This window comes from Peromyscus leucopus, chromosome 9 (assembly GCF_004664715.2).
Source record: "Peromyscus leucopus breed LL Stock chromosome 9, UCI_PerLeu_2.1, whole genome shotgun sequence".
In the NCBI taxonomy this organism is placed as follows: domain Eukaryota; kingdom Metazoa; phylum Chordata; class Mammalia; order Rodentia; family Cricetidae; genus Peromyscus; species Peromyscus leucopus.
Genome location: NC_051070.1, coordinates 53,517,117 through 53,543,410, shown reverse-complemented (window position 1 = coordinate 53,543,410; position 26,294 = coordinate 53,517,117). Strand labels below are relative to the sequence as shown.

The 26,294-nt window shown below is 47.0% G+C and overlaps 1 protein-coding gene across 2 annotated transcripts; it reads left to right on the top strand.

Annotated features, from left to right (window-relative positions):
* The first annotated feature begins 3,409 nt into the window (after nt 1-3,409).
* Nucleotides 3,410-24,990, top strand: LOC114702690 (tumor necrosis factor receptor superfamily member 10B-like). 2 transcript variants are annotated; one of them, XM_028883177.2, is made up of 8 exons: nt 3,410-3,769; nt 11,936-12,032; nt 15,694-15,807; nt 17,524-17,632; nt 18,519-18,709; nt 19,231-19,325; nt 21,576-21,644; nt 23,184-23,275. In XM_028883177.2, exons 1-8 carry the CDS (start codon nt 3,476-3,478, stop codon nt 23,187-23,189), a joined length of 975 nt encoding a protein of 324 aa, XP_028739010.2. In that variant the 5' UTR covers nt 3,410-3,475; the 3' UTR covers nt 23,190-23,275. The 2 variants fall into 2 exon arrangements, with proteins under 2 accessions (XP_028739010.2, XP_028739009.2); XM_028883176.2 differs by having other exon boundaries at nt 3,450-3,769; nt 21,576-21,651; nt 23,184-24,990.
* Nucleotides 24,991-26,294: the final 1,304 nt, after the last annotated feature.

Here is a 26,294-nt window from a genome sequence, read left to right as displayed (position 1 = left end):
GCCTCCAGGCCCAATAACCTCAGTTTGAACCTACAAACTCACATGATGGAAGGTGAAAACCAACTCCTGCAAACTGTTCCCTACCATCACACAAACTCTGTGGCATGTACATGTGTGCAGGCAACACACACACACACACACACACAAATAAAATAAATGTAATAAAAAATGTTAAGGGGTTGGGAATTTAGCTCAGTGGTAGAGCGCTTGCCTAGCAAGCACAAGGCCCTGGGTTTGGTCCTCAGCTCTGGGGGAAAAAATGTTAAGACTACCACAAATATCATCCCAAATGACCCAGAAATCTCACTAGCAGGTATGTACTCCGATAATAATACTTAATATTGGTTAAGAATATGACAAGCATGTTAGCTTTAACCATTTCCATTTAATGTTGTACTAAGAATGAGTCCCAGCCAGGGCAATTAAATAAGAACTATAATTAAAAGGCATTAAATAAAAAATTAAAAAAATTTTTTTAGTTACAGTCAAAATGATTGCCTACATACAGAATTCTAAATAATCTATAACTAGGTCATAATATACAAATGTAACAAGATCATAGACTACCTGACCAGTGCATGAAACTCAGTAACATTTGTATGTAGGTGTAGCAAGCAATTTCAAAGCAACAGAGTAACATTTGTATGTAGGTGTAGCAAGCAATTTCAAAGCAACAAAAGTGGTACTTGGTGTGGTGGTCATTAGGGGAGAGAAGAATGGAATAGTGGTATTCTGGGGGAAAGGGTGTTTGTACACCATTGTTGGGAATGCAAATGTGTACAGTTATGTGGGGAAATTGTGGAAGCTCTGCACAAAACAAAAAGTAGAACTCGTATATGACCCAGAAGTCTTACTCCCAGGTTCAGGCTCAGACATCAAAATTGGTGTATAAAGGGAATTTTGCTTATGCCACCCTATAAAGAGAAGAAATTCTATCATTCATGGACACATGGATGGACTTGGAAGACACCGTGTTAGTGAAATAAGCCAGATACACCAAAGGGAAGGAATGTAACATGGTCTATGGCAGTGGTTCTCAACCCTCCTAAGGCTGCGACCCTTTAATACAGTTCCTCATGTTGTGGTGACCCCAACCATAAAATTATTTTCGTTGCTACTTCATAACTGTAATTTTGCTACTGTTATGAATTGTAATGCAAATATCTGATATTCCTGGTGGTCTTAGGTGACCCCTGTGAAAGGGGTCATGACTCACAGGTTGAGGAACTTTGACATATTGTATTGGATACAAAATCTCAGCACTTCAATTTTGACGGTAGATTTGACTTCCAGTGGTAATCAAGCAGTGTATGCAAATGTCACTGTCTAGTGAATCTTGGCGTGTGTATCTGGCCTGCTCTGTCCTGTTACAAACACGCCCCTCCATACTGTCCATCTTTTTCCTCCTGGCTATTCTTGGCAGTGAATGTCTCAAATGACTCAGTAGCAAGTAACGGCACAGGCTGTCTCCTAACCCCTGGGAGTACAGATCAAGGATACCTAGGAGAAGTGTCAGTCACCTCACGGGTGCCACCTACAGTCCCCACCCAGTTTCCCAATGTCTCCCGTGATCATCAAACATCATGCTCTGTGACCTCGTGGGATGTGTGCTGAGAACACTCACCTAGAAGGCCATTAGGAAACAGCACTTGGAGCCACTTCTTGTAATGGTGGTGTTATCTGAGCCCACCAGGGAGAAGCTGAGTGATTGCACAGAAGTCAGAGGGTTTTTTTTCCCCTTGGTTTTTTTTTTTTTTTTTTTTTTTTCCCAGACAGAGTCTCTCTCTATTATGTAGCTCTGGCTGTCCTGGAACTTGCTGTGTAGACCAGGCTGGCTTCCAAGTCACAGAGATCCACTTGCCTCTGCCTCCCAAGTGCTGGGATTAAAGGGTGTACCACCACACCCAGCTCCAGAAGTTACAGATTATTAATAAACTGAATACTTTATTTGAGTACCAGAAACCTTACTGAATTATCCCAGGCTTTGAGCAGCATAGTTCCTTGAAAAGTATGCATCCCCCCCTCCAGGCTCCCCACACACACACACACAAAATAGGAACTGAACTGATGGCTGGGCAGTGGTGGCGCTCGCCTTTAATTCCAGCACTTGGGAGGCAGAGGCAGGCAGATCTCAGTGAGTTCAAAGCCAGCCTAGTCTACAAAGCGAGTTGCAGGAGAGCTAGTGCTACACAGAGAAATCCTGTCTTGAAAAACAAAACAAAACAAAAAGAAAGAAAGAAAGAAAGAAAGAAAGAAAGAAAGAAGAAGAAGGAGAAGAAGAAGAAGAAGAAGAAGAAGAAGAAGAAGAAGAAGAAGAAGGAAAAAAAAGAAAAAAAAACAAACAAACAAACAAAAATCCTGTACTGAGACAATGTGCAGAAGTTTGTGTGAAGAAGTTTGTTCAATGATATACTGTCCTGGAAACCCGAAGGCCTGCAGCAGATTTAAAGTCTAACTCTTGTTATAATTTTTTTTGCTTGTTTAGTAAAGACAGGGCCTCACTACATAGCTCTGGCTGTCATAGAACTCACTATATAGACCAGGATAGCCTCGAACTCACAGAGTTCCTCCTGCCACTGCCTCCTGGGTGCTGGGATTAAAGGCATCACTAAGCCTGGTGTGTGTGTGTGTGTGTGTGTGTGTGTGTGTGTGTGTGTTCACGTGGTTTTGAGACAGGGTTTCTCTGTGTAGTCGTGGCTGTCATGGAACTCACTCTGTAGACCAGGCTGGCCTCAAACCCGGCGGTCCACCTGCCTCGCCTGTGCTGTGCATCACCATGGCCCGGCAATGCCATCTATTCTGTCATTTCCTGTCCTGGGGTCTCAGATAAGGCCTGGCAGCATAAAAACTATAACAATAACAAATTCAAGAAGAGAAGAGGAGGAATCGGAGAAGAGAAGGAGGAGGAAGAGGGGAAAAAAAGAGGAAGAAGAAGAGGAAGAAAAAAGAAAGAGAAAGAAGAAGAGGAAGAAAAGGTAGAAAGGGAGAGGAGGAGGACTCACCACGTCAGTCACCTTCTGAGTCAGCTCATCCAGCCACACAAGATGAAAACTCAGGTGTCTTCCTGGTTGGAGGATGAGGGCGCAGGCAGATGTTCCTGCGACCAGCTCTGTGCTGTGCCCAGTGTGAGCAGATGAAGGTCTGCAGGCAGCGAGGGGTAGTTGTCCAGTGAAATCGGGTTTTCCTGGGTGGCACACATAGTGTTCTAGATGGTAGAGAAGCATAAATTTATCTTCTGTTACTAGGGTGAATATCATAATATTAGTCAAAGTATGATGGGGCAGGCAGACTATTGAGTGTTGTGAGTTTTTATAATCATAAACATACCTATGACTCGAAAACTATAATAAAAATGTTATGGTTCTTTAAAAAAAAAAAAAAGTTGTTCCAAGTCCTGTCCTGAGACTGCGCCCTGCGGCGATGCTCCCAATTAGGTAGGAAAGGGATTAATTGGACGTCACTGAGCTCCTCCTGGATGGGTGTGGCCAGAACTCCAAAAAGTTTCTTCACGCTTCGCGCGTCATCAGATAAAGCGCCACCAAGCAACGGAGTAGAAATCCAGAGAGGAAACAGCTCTTCTTCGCGGTTTTTGAGAAGTTTCGGGATCGGGAATCAGTGCAAGCCTACCTCGATGAAGTCTCGGGGACGCGGCGTGCCCACAGCCTCAGCGGCCTGGGCAGGTCACACTCCAGGTCCCGGGACACACCCGGGACTCAGACTTTGGCCTAGGGTCCCCAAGACCTTCCTCGAACTTGTCCTTCTGTTCTGCGTGAGTATCGCCCAGTGAGAACGCCGTGCCCGGTGGGCGCGCGGTGTCCGGCGCGCGCGGTGCCCGGTGCGCGAGGTGCCTGGTGCGCGCGCGGTGTCCGGTGCGCGCGGTGCCCGGTGCGCGTGCGGTGTCCGGTGCGCGCGGTGCCCGGTGCGCGCGGTGCCCGGTGCGCGCGCGGTGTCCGGTGCGCGCGGTGCCCGGTGCGCGCGCGGTGCCCGGTGCGCGCGGTGCCCGGTGCGCGCGCGGTGTCCGGTGCGCGCGGTGCCCGGTGCGCGCGCGGTGTCCGGTGCGCGCGGTGCCCGGTGCGCGCGCGGTGCCCGGTGCGCGCGCGGTACCCGGTCCGGTGCAGGAAGCTGGACGCAGAGTGCCGTCCAGGCCTGGAGTGCACGTGCTTGGCGCTGGGGAAAAGGTCGGACGGTATAGGGGGACACCACTGTGGAGCGGGGAGAACTCGATGGTGAAGGGCCGAAGGTTCGATGGTGGGGTGGGGGTGGGGAACCCGAAGGGGCAGGGTAGGTTGGAGAAGTGGGCGGAAGATTCAACTGGGGAGGATGTGACGAGGCGCAGCTCCGGTGAGGGGACGGTGGGTGAGAGGACCCAGAGGTGGAGGGAGGGAGGTTCTGATGTTGGGTGGAAGGGACGGGGCAGGGGAGAAGGACCAAGGTGGGACTCCGAGGGGCGAGGAGGAAGGACCCAGCTAGCCCAGCAAAACCCACCGGGACACCATGCCTGGGGTAAGATGGGGCAGGGAAAGCAGGGACGGAGGGGGACCCGGTATTCCTGCAGGACCTAAGGGGCTGAAAGAATTTAGATGTAGGGGCTGGAGGGTTGACCCTGCCCAGCTACTAGCGCGGGCCTCTGATACCTGTGGCTCAAGAACTCATTTCCAGTGTTGCATCACTGTTTTGTTTGTTTGTTTTGTTTTGGGGTTTTTGTTTTGTTTTTTTCCCCCAAAGACAGGTTTTCTCTCTGTGGTTTTGGCCGTCCTGGAACTTGCTCTGTAGACCAGGCTGGCCTAGAACTCATAAAGATCTGCCTGCCTCTGCTTCCCGGAGTGCTGGAATTAAAGGCGTGTGCGACACCACTGCCCGGCTTTTTTCTTTTTTTTTTTTTTTAATGAAGTTTCTTGGATTAGAAATTTATTGCCTTTAAAAAGAGCAAAAGGGCTCTTAGGACAAGAATCCAGACTTTTCCTCTTCTGCTAGCACGAGATTACTGAGGGGAATTCCAGTTTCTTGGAGTCCATTGTTTCTAATTTCTAATCGTCAGAGAGGCACACCAGTGTCTCTAAAGAATTCATATATTTATTTTATTTTATTATATTTATTTTTTGCCGGACTGGTTACAGTTTTCTACCTTCTGTTTTAATACTTCACTGTTGAGGTGGAACATGCCTATGTCTGAAAAACGAATAAGTAGAATCAAAGTAGGAACCGAGGTTAGGACAGGTTCAGTTAGTGCCAGGCAGCCCTGCATAAGAACCGTTTTTTCCATACTATCTTGGCTTTTAGCTACTTTGGGTACCTTTTTAGCTATTTGAAAAACAAACAAAACAGAACAAAAAGAAAGAAAAAGAGGATAAGCAGATCAGTGGTTGCCAGCATGGAGAGGTAGACCAAGGAGTGAGCAGTTTGTTATTTTTTTTTCTTTTTGAAATTATTTTTTATTTCCTTTTTTGTATCATCAGCGAGTAACACTGTAACTGGTACATAAATCGATATGTATACTAGACAAAGAAGTAATATATATGATTAACAATATTGCACTGAAACTAAATGTTGTATTGGGTTGAATGGTGGAAACATCAGTGTCAAATCTAAGCCTGTATTTAATTCATTTATTTCTTTAGCCATTACAGTTCAAACTCAGGAGCTTCCTGTTTAGAAAATACAATATACAAAATAGTATTAATGAGCTTCACAGCCTAGTTTCTTCTCTCAGGGATTTTTAGACTACATAATTAACCAACAAGCTATATTCAAATTCTAACTTTAATAAGACAGACCTTTATAATTACATTTAGTTTTCTTCTTTTATACATTGCTATTATGACATTCCTTAACTATATACTGAATTGGTATAAATCCAATTTAGAAATTAAGAATATAATTTTATTTCAATTTTACTATTTTTTCCTTTTATTTTATTTTACAATGCCATTCAGTTCTACATATCAGCCACGGATTCCCTTGTTCTCCCCCCTCCTGCCTCCCTCCCCTTCCCCCCAGCCCAATCCCCATTCCCACCTCCTGCAGGGCAAAGCCTCCCCCAAGGACTGAGATGAGCTTGGGAGACTCAGTCCAGGCAGGTCCAGTCCCCTCCTCCCAGACTGAGCCAAGCGTCCCTGCAGAAGCCCCAGGTTTCAAACAGCCAACTCATGCAATGAGCACAGGACCCGGTACCACTGCCTAGATGTCTCCCAAACTGATCAAGGCAATCAACTGTCTCATCTATTCAGAGGGCCTGATCCAGTTGGGGGCCCCTCAGCCTTTGGTTCATAGTTCATGTGTTTCCATTCCTTTGGCTATTTGTCCCTGTGCTTTATCCAACCTTGGTTTCAACAATTCTCGCTCTTATAAACCCTCCTCTTTCTCGCTAATTGGACTCCCAGAGCTCCACCCAGGGCCTAGCTGTGGATCTCTGCATCCAGATTCCTCAGTCCTTGGATGGGGTTTCTAGCACGACAATTAGGGTGTTTGGCCATCCCATCACCAGAGTAGGTCAGTTCTGGCTGTCTCTCGACCATTGCCAGCAGTCTATTGTGGGGGTATTTTTGTGGATTTCTGTGGGCCTCGCTAGCACTTTGTTTCTTCCTTTTCTCATGTAGTCTTCATTTATTATGGTCTCTTATTCCTTGTTCTCCCTCTCTGTTCTTGATCCAGCTGGGATCTCCCACTCACCTAAGCTCTCTTTCCCTCGGCCCTCGCCCTAGGTCCTTCACTTGCTTGGTTAGTGTTACCCCAAGGTATTTTATGTCATTTGTGACTATTGTAAAGGGTGATGTATCTCTGATTTTCTTCTCAGCTTCTTTGTCAATTGTATATAGGAGGGCTACTGATTTTTTTGAGTTGATCTTGTATCCTGCTATGTTGCTAAAGGTGTTTATAAGCTGTATCAGTTCCTTGGTGGAATCTTTGGGGTCACTCAAGTATACTATCATGTCATCTGCAAAGAGGGAAAGCTTGACTTCTTCCTTTCCATTTTGTATCCCCTTAATCTCCTTATGTTGTCTTATTGCTCTGGCTAGAACTTCAAGTACTATATTGAATAAATATGGGGAGAGTGGACAGCCTTGCCCCGTTCCTGATTTTAGTGGAATTGCTTTAAGTTTTTCTTCATTTAATTTGATGTTGGCTGTTGGTTTGCTGTAAATTGCCTTTATTATGTTTAGGTATCTTCCCTGTGTTCCTGATTACTCCAAGACTTTTATCATGAAGGGGTGTTGGATTTTGTCAAATGGCTTTTCTGCATCTAGTGAGATGATCATGTGGTTTTTTTCTTTGAGTTTGTTTATATGGTGTGTTACATTGACGGACTTTCGTATGTTGAATCACCCTTGCATCCCTAGGATGAAGCCTACTTGATCATGGTGGATAATTTTTTTGATGTGTTCATGGAGTCTGTTTGCCAGTATTTTATTGAGTATTTTTGCATCAATGTTCATAAAGGAGATCGGTCTGTAGTTCTCTTTCTTTGTTGTATCCTTGTTTGGTTTAGGAATCAGTTTAATTGTAGCCTCATAGAAGGAGTTTGGTAATGTTCCTCCTGTTTCTATTGTGTGGAACAATTTAGAGAGTATTGGTATTAACTCTTCTTTGAAGATCTGGTAGAATTCTGCGCTGAAACCATCTGGTCCTGGGCTTTTTTTGGTTGGGAGACTTTTAATGACTGATTCTATTTCCTTAGGGGTTATTGGACTATTTAAATAGTTTATCTGGTCTTGATTTAACTTAGGTATGTGGTACCTATCCAGAAAATTATCCATTTTTTTTTTTTTTTTTTAGGTTTTCCAGTTTTGTGGAGTAGAGATTTTTGAAATATGACCTGATGATTCTCTGGATTTCCTCAATGTCTGTTGTTATGTCCCCCTTTTCATTTCTGATTTTGTTCATTTGGATTCTTTCTCTGTCTCTTTTGGTTAGTTTGGATAAGGGCTTGTCTATCTTGTTGATTTTCTCAAAGAACCAACTCTTTGTTTCATTAATTTTTTGTATTGTTCTCTTAGTTTCTATTTTATTGATTTCACCTCTCACTTTGATAATTTCCTGGTGTCTATTCTTCCTGGGAGACTTTGCTTCTTGTTCTAGAGCTTTCAGGTGTGCTGTTAAGTCACTAGTGTGAGATTTCTCCAACTTATTTATGTGGGCATTTAGTGCTATGAATTTCCCTCTTAGCACTGCTTTCATGGTGTCCCATAAGTTTGGGTATGTGGTGTCTTCATTTTCGTTGATCTCTAGAAAGTCTTTAATTTCTTTCTTATTTCTTCCTTAACCCATTGGTAATTCAGTTGAGCATTATTCAGTTTCCATGAGATTGTAGGTTTTCTGTAGTTTTTGTTGTTGTTGTAATCTAACTTTAAACCATGGTGGTCTGACAGAACACAGGAGGTTATTCCAACTGTTTTGTATCTGTTGAGATTTGCTTTGTGGCCACTTATGTGGTCGATTTTAGAGACGGTTCCATGGGGTACTGAGAAGAAGGTATATTCTTTTTTGTTGGGATGGAATGTTCTGTAGATTTCTATTAGGTCCATTTGGGTCATCACATCAGTTAAGTCCTTTATTTCTCTGTTAAGTTTTGATTTGGGAGATCTGTCCAGTGGTGAAAGTGGGGTGTTATATTAATGTGTGGGGTTTTATATGTGGTTTAAGCTTTAGTAATGTTTCTTTTACATATGTGGGTGCCCTTGTGTTTGGGGCATAAATGTTCAGAATTGAAACTTCATCTTGGTGGATCTTTCCTGTGATGAGTATGTAATGCCCTTCTTGATCTCTTTTGATTGATTTTAGTTTGAAGTCTATTTTGCTGGATATCAGGGTGGCTACACCCGCTTGTTTCTTAAGACCATTTGATTGGAAAGTCTTTTCCCAGCCTTTTATTCTTAGGTAGTGTCTTTGAATTTGAGATGTGTTTCTTGTATGCAGCAGAAAGATGGGTCTTGCTTTCATACCTATTCTGTAAGCCTATGTCTTTTTATAGGTGAATTAATTCCATTGATATTAAGGAATATTAATGACCAGTAATTGTTCATCCCTGTTATTTTTTGGTGGTAGTGTGTGTGTGTACTTCTCTTCTTTGGGGTTTACTGCTATGGCTTTATCTATTGCCTGTGTTTTCGAGGGTGTATCTGACTTCCTTCTAGTGCTTTTGTAGGTTGGAATTTTCCTTCTAGTGCTTTCTGTAGGGCCAGGTTTGTGGATAAGTATTGTTTAAATCTGGCTTTGTCTTGGAATGTCTACTTCATTCTGTCTATGATGATTGAAAGTTTTGCTGGGTATATTAGTCTGGGCTGGCATCCATGGTCTCTTAGTGTCTGCATTACATCTGTCCAGGTCCTTCTGGCTTTCAAAGTCTCCATTGAGAAATCGGGTGTTATTCTGATGGGTTTGCCTTTATAAGTCACTTGGCCTTTTTCCTTTGCTGCTCTTAATATTCTTTATTTATTCTGTACACTTAGTTGTTTAATTATTATTTGGCAAGGGGGCTTTTTTGGGGGGTCTAGTCTGTTTGGTGTTCTATTGGCTTCTTGTATCTTCATAGACATTTCCTTCTTTAAGTTGGGAAAGTTTTCTTCTATGATCTTGTTGAATATATTTTCTGTGCCTTTGAGTTGGTATTCTTCTCCTTCTTCTATCCCTATTATTCGTAGGTTTGGTCTTTTCATGGTGTCCCAAATTTCTTGGACATTTTGATTCGTGACTTTGTTGCCTTTACTGTTTTCTTTGACTGATGAATCTATTTCTTCTACTGTATCTTCAATGCCAGAGATCCTCCCTTCCATCTCTTGCATTCTGTTGGTTATACTAGCATCTGAAGTTCCCGGTTGTTTACTCAGATTTTCTATTTCCAGGATTCCCTCTGTTTGTGTCTTCATTTTTTCTATTTCCCTTTTCAGGTCTTGGACTGTTTCCTTCATTTGTTTCATTGCTTTTTCATGATTTTCTTTCAGTACTTTATTGTTTTCTTCCAGGACTTTATTGTTTTCTTCTAATTTGTTTGCCCTTTCCTCTAGTTGTTTATAGAGTTCTTCCCATTTTTTTGTCTTTTCCTCTACACAAGCCTCTACCTTCTTCATGATGTTATTCATAAGGCTGTTCTCTTCTGCTTCTTCCAATTTTTCATGTTCAGGTCTAGATGTTGGAGGCGGGCTAGGTTCTGGTGATGCTGTATTGCTCTTCATTTTGTTGTATGTACTTCTGCCTTGACGTCTGCCCATCTCCTTGTGGTTCATTCTTGGTCTTATCAGCGCATTTGGTTCAGACAGAGCTGACAGATTCAGGAAGTCTCTCTCTTGTCCAGATGGGAGCTCTCTTGTCCAAATGGGAACTCCGGGGCAGGATGGAAGCTTTTGTCCAGATGGGAAGTCCAGGGCAGGATGGGAGCTCTTTTCCAGACAGGAAGTCCAGGGCAGGATGAGTGCTCTTTTCCAGAAGGGAAGTCCGGGGCAGGATGGGAGCTCTTGTCCAGAAGGGAAGTCCGGGGCAGGATGAGTGCTCTTGTCCAGAAGGGAAGTCCGGGGCAGGATGGGAGCTCTTGTCCAGAAGGGAAGTCCGGGGCAGGTTGGGAGCTCTCTCTCTGGTCCAGAAGGGAAGTCTGGGGCAGGATGGGAGCTCTCTCTGGTCCTGAAGGGAAGTCGGGGCAGGATGGGAGCTCTTGTCCAGAAGGGAAGTCCGGGGCAGGATGGGAGCCCCCTCTGGTCCAGAACGGAAGTCTGGGGCAGGATGGGAGCTCTCTCTTGTCCAGAAGGGAAGTCCGGGGCAGGATGAGTGCTCTTGTCCAGAAGGGAAGTCCGGGGCAGGATGGGAGCTCTCTCTCTGGTCCCGAAGGGAAGTCGGGGCATGATAGGGTCTCTTGTCCAGAAGGGAAGTCGGGGGCAGGATGGGAGCTTTTCTGATGATAAATTATGGCTGAGCAAAACACTGATCTATGAGTAAAACAGAATGTCATTAAGAGTAATTTTGTTACTTTTCATTGGTTTGTTTTTTGTAACAGTAGTATTTGGGTTTTCCCTAGGGCCCTAGGCTATCTAGGCCCTGGTTTTTGGTCACCCAAGCAGTGTCAGATATGGGTTCCATCTCGTGGTGTGGGCTTTAAGTAAAATCAGATATTCCCACAAGCTTTGTGCCATTGTCCTAGCATATGCTGCAGGCAGGACACCATGGTCAATGATTAAGATGTTAACTTTTACCTAAGGTATACACTTAATGAGTTGGTGTGAACGCCTTGCCATGGAATTTGCCCGGAGATGATAAGGCAGCCTCGGGTGTCAGCCCTCACCTCTACCTCATGAGGCAGGATCTCTCTTGTTCACCACTGAGCATGCTGCTGACGGTCCCATGAGCTTCTAAGGACTCTCGGTCTGCACTTCCTAGCCAGCCATAGGAGTCCTGAGATTTCAGATGTGTGCCGTTGTGCCCAGCTTTATATGAGTTTTGGGAATCTGAGCTCAGGTCTTCATGTTTGTGTGGCAAAGTGTATTATCCACTGAGCCATCTTCTCAGCTCCTGACTGCGTTTTTAAAAACTGTGTGTGTGTGTGTGTGTGTGTGTGTGTGTGTGTGTGTGAGAGAGAGAGAGAGAGAGAGAGAGAGAGAGAGAGAGAGAGACATGATTAAGTAGTCACATGGGAAACAAGACAGTATATTAAAGGATGCACATTATTTCTAGTTGAGAAAATGAAATTTTTATTTTAAAGACTTTCCTCTTATTTTCCACTATGTGCATACAAATTTAATTTGTTTAAACAGGAAAGAGTCAAAGAGAGGAGTAGTTCAAGCTTCTGTAAGAAGCAAAGAGGAATATGAGCACAAGTGCCGGGCTGTTTAAGAAGTGAGGGAGGGTTGAAGGTCCATGTTGTTTTAGAAGCTGGAGGGAAGGGAATGGGAGATGGCCTTTTGATGGTGAGACCCAACAGCCACTTAAGGCAGTGCCTGCCTTGTTCCTACAGATCCTCCGATGTATAGTGACAGCCGAGCCCGTCGGTGATCTACAAGCTGACCTCCAGAGAGCCGGTCAGAGGCCATCAGAAATAGAGTGTCCACCAGGTGCGTTCTAGATTGATTGCCAGTCTGTGGCTCCAACCCTCCACCCCCAGCTCCGTGTTCTTCCAGTCTTCTGGTCCTTGAAATTCCCGTTTTTCTTTATGCTGTAGATACTTATTGGTATCTTCTAAATGCAAGGCCATGAAGATTTATCCCCATGTTTTCTAGGAGTTTGGTAGTCCATGCTTCCATTTAGGTATCTGTACACAGTATCAGGTAAGTGTCCAGCTTCTTATTTTACCCTTGGCTGTCCAGTTCCTTTTTCTTTTCTTTTCTTTTTTCTTTTTTCTTTTCGCTGGATCTAACCTAGGGCCTCATTCATGCGAGATGAGCACATTACCTGTAGCCCCGACTCTGCCATCCAGTTACTGTTCACTTATTTGCATCGTGTGAATTCTGGGGATGCTACCTACAATCATAAAACCATAGAAACCAGCTGTGTTCACATGCTTTTCCCTCATCTTAACTCTCCTTGGAACCTTAGGTAGCTCCCAGCCTGGTCTTGTACCAAAATTATCAAAGTCAGAGTCCGTGTTTTGGCAGTCCTGGCAAGCCAGGCTCTACCATCATCCTCAATAAGTATACCAATCAAAAGAGTCATTGATTGACATTAGAATTCAGAAGAAGGCGATTTGTCTATTGTGGCCACATTGGAAACAGACAGAGGGTCTAGTGACCCCCCCCCCCAATCCATCTTTGACATGATGTTTAGGGTTAAGTAGGGGGCCAAAGTTATATGTTGTTTTTTTTCCATATTTTTAATAACTTTATTTTATGTGCGTTGGTGTTTTGCCTGCATGTATGTCTGTGTGAGGGTCAAATCCCCTAAAACTGGAATTACACACAGCTGTGAGCTGCCATGTGGGTGCTGGGAATTGAACCTGGCTCCTCCTTAGCTCTTGACTACTGAGCCATCTCTCCGACTACCAGAATTATTGACCCATCATTGTTTTGGCCCCATTCTGTCCTGCAGGGTGGCCTGACAAGTTGCAAGTCTCTTTCCTTATAAGTTCCCGTCCCTGCCTAGCCATAGCCATCATTCTTCTCTCCCCAGTACAAGATTTCCAATTTGTTGGAGTGCAGTGTCTCAATAGTCTTATAGTCAAAGGTAGAGGTCACAAGTGTCTCTTTAGAATGGCCCCATTGCAACCCTGCAGGTTCCGGCTGCTCCTGGTGCCTGTGGGCACCACTGCAGAGATAAGATACATGCTCCTTGGCCTCCTAAAGAAGCTGCCAAGCTGCCTCCCGGTCCTGCACCTTGCCTGGGTAGCACAATAGAGCCAATCTGTTGGCGCAGGTGCGGATGAGCAAGCCCTGAAGCCATGAGCATGGGAGAGATGTCCCCAATACTCAGTCTATCTTGTGGCAGCATGGACGGGGCGGAGGGGGGCCCTTCCCTCCCCCCATCAATGCCTGGGGCAGGTGGGAGAACTGGCCCTGAGGTCACGAGAGTGGGAGAGTTGTCTCTGCCCTGCACCAGCTGCAGCACTCGGGAGGGCAGGCCCTGCACCTCACCTGGGCAACACAGTAGAGCTGACCCTGTTGGTGGAGGTGTGGGTGGGCCAGCCTTGAAGTTGTAAGCGTGGAGAGCTATCCTCACTACTGTCATGTGCTAGTATGGGTAGGGGAGAGATGCCCTCCTTACCCCTCATCCCTTACTGCCTACAACCCCCCACCACCACCACAAGCTATGGCATTCAGGAAAGCGGACCCTGCTCCTCACCTAGGCAGCACAGAAGAGTTGGCCCTGTTGTCAGAGGTGTGGGTGACTGAGCCCCAATGTTGTGTATGGGGGGTGCTGTCCCCATTTCTCACCTAACATATGGTAGCATGGATGGAAGAGAGATGCCCTCCCCCCAACCCCTACCCACCAACACCTGGGACAGGTAAAGGAGCTGGCCCTGGAGTCATGGAAGCGGAAAGGCTGTCCCTGCCCCTCATCAGCTTCAGTGCTTGGGAGAATGGCCCCTGCACCTCGCCTGGGCAATAGTGGAGCTAGCCCTGATGGTGTAGGTGTGGGAGAGCTGACTCTGAGGGCACAAAGGCAGGAGAACTGGCCTGGCCCCTCGCTCATTGCTACAAGAGGTAAATTAGCTGGGTCAATGCTGGAGAGTTCACCCTGGTGTCGAGGATGGGAAGAACTGGCAGGCAGACCAACCCTGCAGCTGCCCAGGCCCAGAAACAGGGTTATGACTTGGCCTGCCCTAACATCCACCCCATCTACACTCTGCTAGAGCACATGAAGGGGCCTGACCCACAGACCCAAAGCTGCAGGATCTCCACGACACAGGGCAACAACAGGATATTCAGGAAGAGTCCCAGGGAGGGCCCAGCATGGATGGTATAGTAGAAACCAGAGGCCTCGAACCAGACCAATGACTCTTTGCAATGAACACTTGCAAGTAAAGATATGTGGACAAAGATGTTTACTGCGTGACTCACTGTGTCACACTGCAGCTTCCATGATGAGATTTTTTTTTAAATTTTTTTCCCTTAAATTTTGTTTTATTTTGCGGGGGAGGGGGGCTGTAGGAGCAGAGGGCAGATGCAAAGAGATGGGGAAATGCATGGGCTCGAGATACATGATGTGAAAGACACACAGAATAAATAAAAAAAAGTAAAAGAAAAAGAAGAAGAAGAAGAAGAAGAAGAAGAAGAAGAAGAAGAAGAAGAAGAAGAAGAAGAAGAGACTGCTTCCCTTCCTTTTGGCCATGGCTTCAGCCTCCTTCCTTCTGGGAATGAATGGAACAGGAGGCAGTTGCTGAGAAGACACAGTCCCCAAGGAGGTGACTTGGTGCTGGAGCCACCTATCTTGAGGACATTCCATCTCTGCTGAGTGGTGCAGGCATACACAGAGGGCAGACTGTGATACCTTCCGTTCCTCCACTGCACAGACCCAGTCACTAGGAACACTGTCTACTGCTCCCATCGGTGGAGGACCAACCTCTCCCACCCTGATAGGGATGCAGGCCTGAGGTCCCAGAAGGGCTGGAAAGAGAACGGGTACCTGACCGCTGCATCTTGAGTTGGTTTCCCATTGTCTGCCTGTAGAGATTGTCTGTTACAAATTACCTACTTTGTTGATGAACCAAGGTTCATAATATTCTTTCATAATCCTCTTTCTTTTTTTACTGGGGTGGCAGGTCTCACTATTTAGCCCTTGCTATCCTGGAATGTGCTTATGTAGACCAGTCTTACTTTGAGCTGTTTCTGCCTAGCCTACATAGTGAGTTCTAGGCTAGTTAGGGCTGCATAGTGAGACCCTGTCATTAAAAAAAAAGAAAAGAAGGGCCTGGAGAGATGGCTCAGAGGTTAAGAGCACTGACTGCTCTTCCAGAGGTCCTGAGTTCAATTCCCAGCAACCACATGGTGGCTCACAACCATCTGTAATGAGACCTGGTGCCCTCTTCTGACCTGCAGTCATATATGCTGTATACATAATAAATAAATAAATCTTTAAAAAAAAAAAGAAAGAAAGAAAAGAAAAGAAAGGAAGGGAGAAGAGAACATGCTCCATAGACATGCCCACAGCCAATCTGAGGAAGGCAGTTCCTCAGTAGTGATCTCCCCTTCCCAGTCTGTCTAACTAGGACACAGGTCTTCACCGCAGCTCTGGAAGTCCTGAGGTTTCCTTCATCATCTTTTTTTTTCTTTCCCTCCTCAGGCTCCTTCCGGTCACCTGAGACCAGGACTTGCAATCCCTGCACGGAGGGTATAGACTACACCAGCTCTCCCAACAGCCTGGAATCATGCAGACCCTGCAGCGTCTGTAAGAAAGGTGTGGAACAAAGGGCCTCCTTCCCGTAGATGGGGTCTAGCGGGGTGCGAATCATAACTGCCGTGGGCTCGGAAACCTCCATTCCAGCCCAATTTGATCTTTACCCCCCTCCCCTGTTCTCCCCCTATCCTTAATTCAATGAGACAAAAATTTAAAAAAAATCAAAAACCCTGGGGAATTCATCTGTGCTATGTTTTAGGAATCATTGCAATCATCCATTGAGCACGAGGTAGAAACTACTCTGCCCCTGTGGAGAGCAAGGCCTAGTACCCCCAGGTGCATTATGGGGCCGTTACCACTGCCTTCACCGCCCATTGATTTGTAAGTTGGCACACTTGGTGAACAGGAAGCACCCTGGTGCCCGTGGGCAAGGACTTGTCCTGAGGAGTGGTGGGGCTCCACGGAGCACACAGCGTTAGAGCCGGGCCTTGATGGATAGATAGGTAGATACAGGGTTCTGAGTGGAACAGCGAGGTCTCCAGCCAGAGTTCCAGTATCAAGGAGTAAAGAGCCCTGCATGTTTGGAATAGGGCATTAATTCCATTCTGGGTCCAGCATGAGTCTCCCCGACTCTGCAATGGATTTGACACCCAGGAGCAAATTTTGAGTTACAACAGGTAGTAACTTGCCCGCTTTGCATTTTCTAGAAGTTGAAGTCAGAAGTGTGGATCATGGGATGCAACACCAGCTTAGAAAGGAAAAGAGCCACTGAGAGTGTCCCCTCTGTCCCTGTAGTCAGTCTCCAGCTACAAGTGACATGCCATGTTCTATCCTTACCCTCAGGATCCATTGGCTTTTTCTTAGTAATGGCTGCCTTCTAGTCCTGTGAGAGCCGAGGCCACTCCTAGAACTTTCCACAGGAAACTTCAGCGTGCATTCATCTTTCCTGTGGTGGGCCTGCCAAAGTGTTGAGGTCGTAGTTATTGTTTTAGTTTCTTTTCCTGTTGCTGAGAGATGAACAAAGCACCTGGAGGAAGGAAGGGTCGAGCTGGCTCGCAGTTCAAGGGTATCAACCGCCCATGGAGGCAGGGATGGTCAAGGTGGGCAGGAGCTTGAAGCGGCTGCTCAACTCCCGTTCCCAGAGAGGAACAGATGTGTGTGCCCAGTCCACTTTCTCCTTTTCATACAGCTCAGGAGCCTAGTCCAAGAATGGTGCCACCCAGAGTGTATGAGTCTTCCCACCCAATTAGCTTAATCAAGATAAATCCCCACAGACATGCCCAGAGGCCCGTCTCCCAGATGATCCTCGATCTTATCAAGTTAACAATCGAGATTAACCATCGTCGTTGGTAACAAAGAAAAGAATGGCTGAATGGGTTCAGGCTGGGTTCCCGGCTGGCTCTGGGCTAGGCTCTCTTGTTCTAGGCTCTGAGTTCTTGCTAGGTGAGAGAGTTCAGTCTCCGCTTCTTCAGGCTCTTCCTGTTTCCAGGAGTTTGAAGATCATCCTCTGTGCATCCCTAGCACCTGTCCTCATGATCTAAAAGACTGTTCCTCCCAAATCTGATGCATGGGGTCATGAATTGTGTTCCTTTTGTACGGCTCTGAGTACTGGTAGCTGCTCATGGGGGCCATCCTCTGCATGCCCCAGGCTGTGGTGTTATAGAAACCGGCCCTGGTTATTACTGCCTAAGTTCAGTTGAGCTGAAGCAGAGGGAACTGTGTCATGAGGACGAGTTACCATAGTAACCAGGAAAACTCATCCTTCTAACTCCACAGATAAAGAAATAAAAAGCAACTGTACCTCCACCCGGGACACGGAGTGTCAGTGTAAACCAGGCACCTTTGAAGATGAAAACTCTCCCGAGTTCTGCCAGAGATGCTCTGAGTATGACACAGGGGCCCTGGAACTCCTCCAAGCCCAGGGGAACCCCAGAAGACCCAAGCTTCCTGTATCCTTTTCTTTTCCTCCGACTCCACGGAGTTCCCACACCACAGGGTATCTCTAAGCAGTTGGGGTCTTCTGATCCTGCTGTGGCCTCTCCATGCCCAACTGCAAATCTCTCCATGTCCCTCTCCCCCACCAATCCCTTCGTGGCCTTTCCCACCCATTCTTTTTCCCTTGGCCAGATGATTTGTCTACTATCTGTAGAATGCAGCATGAGAATGAGTAGAATATAGCCTGGCTTGTGTTGACTTACATCACCTCAGAATTCTTGTGCAGACAGAAGCCTATAAAGGCAAAAGTGCTACAAGCCCGCAAAAAAACATAATGAGGCTGTGTGTGTGTGTGTGTGTGGCTCCCTCAGGGTTCTCAGAGGCACCTGAGCCAACTCAGCCGGCCTCACCCAGGACCCTGTCCCTGCAGTCTCAACTTCAGCTGAGGGAAAATAGTTCGCTTGCTTTTCCCTGACCACGTGGTATTTACTATGATTGGTAAAAAGGTCTGCTTATTAAAGTTGACAAAGACATGGCTCAGTGGTGACCACACACTGGTGTCCTTCTCTTTCCTAACTTAGGATCTCCCTGTGGCCCAGGGCAGCTCAGCACACACCCTGCAGAAAAGGCAGAAAGGCTGCCACCATGCCTACAGAGAGTTCCCCAAAGTCTGCACTGTGTGCGCCCAGATGTAGGAACACATTTGGAGTGTAGACACAGGAGCCTGTCCTTCCTTTAATGCCATCTCAGGGACGCTGGGCAGAGTGGGTGACTCCCCTTTCATCACATCTGACCTTCTCACAAAGTCTCATCATTTGTTCCTTGTGTGTGCCCAGGTGTACTGACGGAGAAGTTGAAACTACTCCTTGTACCCCAAAGACAAACCGGAAGTGTGGCCCCAAACACTCATTCTTAGGCCTTTTCGTAGGACTCGTGGTAGCTCTGCTGGTGATTGTAGCTTTGGCTGTAATTTGGATGACTGGGGTCTGGAAGCCAGTATTGCAGCATGTGAAAAGAGCCTATCCAGGTGAGTGTTGGCTGAGGGTGGGTCCCTTGGACACGGAATCTGAATCTCCCTAACCTGCTCTTCTCCCTCAGAATTGCCCTCCCTGTGTCCCAAACCCCACTGTCCTTGAAGCCTAGTCCTCTCTTGCTCCACAATTGATATACCATCTCCCACTTCCCCCAAAACCACGGAGCCCCAGAATCTCACCAGTCCATCTCACTCTCTAAACCAAGCCTGAGAGAGGAGGGCGTGGTCAGGACAGAGAGAGATCAACTCCTCCTTTAGCTGAGGATAAAGGTCAGGACAGGAGAGGGCAGAGGGCGGGGGAACAACTCTGGTTACAGCAGAACCAGCAGAGGCTCTCTTGTGTGTTACTTTCATGCAGTCTCTTCCCAAGTGCCTTCTCAGCCTGAGGGTAGCCCCAAGCAGGAATGGCCCCTCCTTATCCAGTGTTGGAGCCTCTAGCTCACTCCGCTCAGATAAAAAGGGTTGATGAGTCAGTCCCCCGCCCACTTGCTCTGGGGAACCTCCTTCTCTTCTAGTCCGTCAACGGGACCCTGGAAGTGCAAGCTCTGTGAATGAGTCTCTCATGAGAGTGCCGACGTCCAGCGTGGGAAATGACTCTCACCGCAACACGGTCAGTCCCGCGATGACAGCCCCCGCCCGGAGACTGTGACTCTGCTGAAGAGCCGAGTGTCTTTAATTTTTATGTGGATGGCTGTTTCGTTTACATGTCTGTCTGTGCACCGCATGCATGCATGCCTGGTGACCATGGAGGCCAGAAGAGGGCATCGGATCCCCTAGAACTGGAGTTTACAGCCAGTTGTGAACTGCCATATGGGTTCTGGGAATCAAACCCAGGTCCTCTGGAAGAGCAGCCAGTGCTCTTAACCTCCGAGCCACCTCTCCCAGCCCCTTATTTTATGTTATGTGTATGAGTGTTTCGCCTGAATGTATGTATGTGCACTGCGTGTGTTTCTGGAGCCTGAGGGGGTCAGAAGAGGGTGTCGAATCCTCGGGGACTGGAGTTACTTCAGCTCTGGGCCCGGCTTTGATGCAGGATTAGGCATCTGGACTCAGGCCCTCAGACTTGTGCGGCCACCACTTTACTGACTGGGCCATCCCCCCAGCCCCAAGTTCCTAAAGTTTGTCCCTCAATTTGTTCTAATATTTCATTTTTAACAGTTAAAACGGTTCATTTTTAACGGTTAAAATCGGCAGATACATTTACTTCTTGCCACTCATAGCCCCCCCCCCCATTCCATTTAAATATTGAGCCCTCCCCCCCCTCTCCCTGGTCCCTCCTCACTCACCAGTCAAATGTTCATCCTGACAGGGACTTCCTTCCACCTGGACGAGTCCTGTGTCATTTTTGCAACTATGCTCAGTTTTTATTTCCTGAAGAGAAAGGGAATACAATTTAAAAACTGTCACCAGCCGCTCAGCTCAAGTGATGGGCTGCTAACAGTGTAGAAAGGGCTCAGTGATTGGTCAGGGGACCCTGCAGCCTCCCCCCCCCACCCCCAGAGATGAGGGTGATGCCAGCTTCTTTGGATCTTTTCTTTAAACTTTTATGCCGTATCAAAATCATTTACATGAATGACTCACAGACAGACATATATACAATACTCCGCTGTACGTGAGATTTTCAAGTATATTAAAATAAGCAGGTACTTGGTTTTTCAAAACTTAACTACAGTGGTTTCTGTGCTGCCTGTTTCTAGAAATGGCATTCATGTCTTTGTTTTAAAAAGTTAATAACCATCTTGCAACCCGACCTTTGTTTCAGAAGGTTATGTGACCACCTGTGACGACCTGTTGTTATGACTACCAGTGGTTGTGATTGCCTTGTTATGCCCTCCTTGCAACCTTGTCTTTGTTTCAGGAGCCGATGTAGGACTGACTTGTTACACTCATGGTCTGTACCTGTAACCCCACCTATTTTGTCTGCCAAATCCCCAGTTTGAAGCCTCCCCCGCCCCCCTCCGCCCCCCATACCCTGAGTTCTCTAAGACCTGTCTTCCCCACATCCAATGCTGACCTCTCAAATCCTGCGTTAGGGTGAGGCAGCCTGTGAGTACCAATAAAAAAGCCTGCTTTAATTAATTTGTCCATGATGACTTGGGTCAGTGATCTTTCCCCCACCTTTGAGATTTACAGTATCCTTTGGTTCCAGTTTGTTTTTTAAAAGTCAAATTTAGGAGCTGGAGAGCCAACTCAGCAGTTAGCTCTTTCAGAGGACCTGGGTTCCGTTCTCAGCACCTGCATTGGGTGGCTCAGAACTGCCTGTAACTCCAGTTCCAGGGCACCTGACACCCTCTTCTAGCCTCCACAGCTCCCTCTCTCATACACATGACCTACATCGCATAGACACACATACACGTAAACTAAAAACCCTTTAAACGGTCAAATCTCCTATTCATCTGTACCAGATACCTTCCCATCCCCAATGCTATTGTTTTCATTTCCATACTTAGATAGTTGATGTGTGCGTTGTTATTATTGATTAAAACGCCTTTAGGGCCTTGAAACAAATCTTGACCTTGGATCTTGCAAAGCTCTCTCCTCTGTAGTCTCCAACTGAGTTTTGTAAGAAGCCTGGGGCAGAGAGGTTGGCCAGAAGGAAAACCCCAGAGTAAGGGGGACGTTCAGTCGTGATGGAGGCTTATACGGTTGCACACTTGTCGCAGAACACTGGATGTGAGCATTTATGCCGCACTAGGCCACCAGCATCAAGAGCCTTCAAGCAACGGAGGCAGGAAGCTTACCTGTGTCTTCACACAGACTTTAGAGGGGTGGTACTGTAACCTAAGTCTGGTGATCAGGATCAGGCCTGGGCCCCAGATCTCCTGACTCTGACCAGGGTGTCTGTGACGTTTGTTTACAGGAACCTGAGGAAGCCGTGAGTTCTCCAACAGGAAGGAAGTTGCTGGGTCCAGCAAATGGAATCGACGAGGTTGGTGGTGAGTGTTTTGCATGAGGCAATAATAACACAGAAGCCTGGGGGATATTCCAGCGGTCATTCCCGTGGCACATAGTGCTCGGCCATGACAGCTGAGGATGGATGCAAAGCCTGTACTGTTGTCACTGGACTTAGGGACCATAACTCCCCCTCTCCTCCCTTCTGTCTCCATCGGGACAGAATTGTTAGAATCTCTCTGTCCTTCCACTCTGCCACCGCCCCTCCCTTCTCCCTCGTAGTTCCCACCCCTGCTTCCGCCAGGGCCTCCAGAATGGCGCACGGGCCTTGCACTAGAAGCTCCTGATATGGCCAGACTTAGATTGATGAGCTATATGTACTCTAAATCCCAAACCTGACTTCAGAGATGCTGTGCAGAATGGATGGAAACCATCTCAGGAGTCGAAGAATCAAATGGCGCTTGTTTCCTTTCGTATTTCGTTAGTTAGTAAGTTAGTTTCACATGGGTTCTGGGAACAGAACTTAGGTCCCCTGCAAGAGCAGTATGTACTTTTAACCCCCGGGGCTCTCCCTTCAGCCCCCATTCTCAGTGCTAGAATGCTTGGGACTCAACCCAGGATTTTGAGTATAGTGGGTAAATATTCTACCAGTTAAGCTACACCTCTAACCCTCCTTTCACTGGCTGTTAAATAAGGCTGTTAGAATGGTCCTGGTGACTCCTGGGGTTCATGGGACCGCTATCCCTGCTCCTTCTGTTTCTCGGGTTGCAGGATGACACATTTCGTACACACCTCATTTACGTCATCCTAACCGCATAGGTGAGTTTCCGTGACCTAGCGACAGGTTCAGATTTTCAGCCATTCCTTGCACACCATCTAGTGGCCATGGTGCAGCATGTGAGAGCAGTCAGCTGGCATGGACAGGTCCTCCATGGACAAGATAGGCTTGCCCTGTACCCCATTCACCACGAACTACAGCCTAAACAGCCTCCTTTCCCTGAGATACTATGCACCCCCCCTCTGTGCCCCTCTGTGGTTCATGCCATGTGCTAACACCCTTCTACACACACACACACACACACACACACACACACACAATCTCTGCTCCTTCTCCCACTGGGCCAGCAGCCCTCTTGCAGAACAGGATTCTTTTTTTTTTTTTTAAAGGTATATTAAAAAAAAAAAAAAAAAAAAAAAAAAACTTCTTTAAAAAATGTACCTTGTATATCTGGGTGTTTTGCCTGCATGTACGTCTGTGCAGCCCTTGCATGCCTAGTGCCTTGCAGAGGCCTGAAAATGTGTCAGAGTTCCTGGGACTACAGCGCCAGATGGCTGTGAGCCGCCATGTGGGTGTCGGGAATCGAACCCGAGTCCTCTGGTGGAGTAGTCAGTACTCTTAACAGCTGAGCCATCTCTCCAGCACCCAGGTTCCTGGTGGGCTTTGGGTGTGGTGAGGCTACAGCAGCATCCATGGAATGGCAAGGGAGGGCATTAGGTCCTCCCCTTGGCTTCTGGATCTCCACGCTCTGTGAAGGGCTTGCAGCTGACCTGCCCCCCCCTGTTTCCTGACCCCCAGCCCTGAAGCAAATCTTCAGTTACTGTCCGAACGTTGTGCCCTATAACTCCTGGAACAGCCTCATCCGACAGATGGGCCTCACAGACAATGAGATTGAAGTGGTCAGAGCTGAAACACCGACCCTACGAGAAGTCTTGTACCAAATGCTGCTGAGGTGGCTCAACCAAACGGGCCGGGACGCCTCCATCAACCATCTGCTGGATGCCTTGGAGGCCGTGGGAGAGAGGTGTGCCCGGCACGAAATCGAAGACCATGCCGTGAAATCTGGAAAGTTCGTTTATCAACAGGATACAGCAGAGCCAGACATGGTGACACACGCCAGCACTGAGGAGACAGAGCTGGGAGAATCTCTATGAGTTCAAGACCAGCCTGGTGTATATGGTGAACTCAGTACAGCTAGGATTGTGTAGAGAGGGCCTGTCTTAAAAGAAGAGGAAGCGGCAATGGGTCTAAAGACCTTCAGTGTCTTTAGAATTAATTTTATTGTATCTTTTTGTATTTATTGTCATATTACTGTATTGTTGTCATACTGGAAGCTGGAACCCAGAGCCTTATGAACTCTAGGACAGCATTCGAACACTCAAATGCATCTCCGGCATCTTGGTTTGCCTTCTGTGCCTGGACAAGGCACAATTGGCAGGGTATGGTAGAACCAGCCTATCTTTCTGGCCCTCCGGAGGTGGAGCCAGGAAGATCAAGAGTTTGAGGTCAGTTGGGCTACATGAAAACCTGTAACGTGCATTCTATTGGTAAATTATTGTATGCTGTCTAAATGTGTTGAGAGCTGACTATGTAAACAAAGAGGGTGCTCCTGTCCCAGGGTCTAATATGTTCATTTCACATGTCTACCAAGACTCCTTGTCCACAGACAAACTGCCCTCTGCCCCCACCCCCACCCCACCTCCCTGTAACAGAGGGAAGCACAAAACAGCCCGAGTATAGAAATTTTAGCTGTTACCAAGGACACTGTCCAACCAAGGACACTGCTCTTTATTGTTAGACTCCAAACCAACCAGACTGCTGCTCAACCACACAGCTACACAGCTCCCCTGGCTCACAGGTTGAGGGTCTGTCTGGAATCTAACTCCCAGGTGAACAGATTTCTCACTCTCTCCAGTGAGTTTGCTGGTCTGGACACACAGAGAACGTAAAAAGCACTACCTGTGGCGGCCCATCCCCCACCCCCTTTCCTACCACCTGCTGGGGAATCAGTGGCTTCCTGGCTCCAAGTGCCTCTGAGACCCCGAAGAAACAACTTCTGTTTCATTCCATGGCCTCGATTCTCCTTAATCTGGGTTCCAGTCCTCCTTTACATATACCTGACCTGTCTAGATGTGAATAACTGGGTCTTTTAAGCTATACCACTTTATATTTCTGTTTGTCTTTGTCTTATGGTTCTGGGTACTGGATGCAGGTCCCAGTTCATACTTAGCACTTTCTTTGCCACTGGGCTACAACCCCAGTTTATTAATCTATAAGTTAATGACTTTATAGGTGTCTATAAATACTTACATGTTTACAAGTAGGTGTTGCCAGATGAGTCAAGACTTGGGAACTGTATCCACTGTGATGGACATGGCTGGTCCATGACCTGCCATTGGTGATGGGTAATCTTGATTTAGATGGTGAGGGGCTGGGCCAGGGAGATGGCTCAGCAGATAAAGGTGCTTCCCACCAAGCGTGATGACCCAAGCTCTATCCCCAGAAACCATATCATGGGAGAGGAGAACAGACTCCTACAAGTTGTCTTCTGGCCTGTGTGTGTGTGATGTGGGATGAGCGTGTGTGTGTGTGTGTGTGTGTGTGTGTGTGTGTGTGTGTGTGTGTGTGTGTGTGTGTGTGTGTGTGTACACAAAGTAAATGTAATTTTTAAAATCCAGTTGAGAGGTGCCTAGGAGATTGTAGCACAAGCTTTTGGGTATGTCTGTGAGGGCGTTTCCAGAGAGGATTGACATGTAGAACAGCAGCTGAGCTGGGAAGACTTGCCATAGATTGGGTAGCACTATCCAATAGGCTGGAGCCATGAATGGGATGAAAGAGGGAGGAGGAGGCAGCCAGTGCCTGCAAACTCCATTCTTCACGGTCTGTCTGCTGCTGATACCATCACCACGGGACACCCTTCTCCAGCCTCTCTGACCTTTCCACACGGACTCAACCCCAGCGACTCTCCAAGGCGTCTCAGACCGTCAGCCTTGGTTTAGGGTATCTTTTGACTCCTCTTATTTGGACTGAGAGGCTCCAGGGCTCTGTGGTTCTAGGCATGTAAGCCAATCTCATGAGTCCCCTTTTACAGTGTTATACTGTTGGTTCCTATCTAGACTTCTCATCTATGGCTGGGGTGAGAAGATGGGAGGTAAGTTAGGCTAGAGGTGCCTATTAAGCTCATGTGCATTTAATGTTAGTGACTTTGAGTCCTTCCTGGGTCAAGGGAGGAGGGGACAGAGACTTACTCCTGATATCTGCATGCTCTCAGGGATGGTATATATGAATGTGAAATACTAGTAATTCATGAATTCTCAGTTCTAGTGAATCAAGCCCTGGGCCACATTGGGGCATAGAAACCCATACTTGAGGACCATGTTCTCTGTAAGCACCTGAGCACTGTACAGTACTGAACACTGAAATGTCAGTTCTTTGGGTTTGGGTTTTGAGTCTGGGTCTTGGCTATGATGAATCCCAGACTGCCCTCACCCACAATCCTCCTGCCTCAGCCTCCTTCAAACTGGAATTACTTGTGTGCATCACCATAGCCATAAATAATTATAATTAAAATATTGTGATAGGGATTTCTGGAGAGCTGCCACAATTCAGATTTTTGTCCTGTGTCGATTCCTATTCTGTTTTTAAAAACTAATTTGTCTTTGAGACAGATTCTAAATATGTATGTAGCCTTAGCTAATCTTGAACTCACTATGCAGATAAGGATGGCCTCCAATTCAGAGATCTGCCCGCATCTGCCTTCCAAGTTCTGGGATTAAATGGGTATGCCACCGCTGGGAGGTGGGTTGGGAGGGGAGGCTGGGGGGGGGCAGGAGGACAGAAGAGGGGAATCTTTGATTGGTGTGTAAAATAAATGAAAAATTTTCTTAATTAAAAAAAGTAAACAGATTT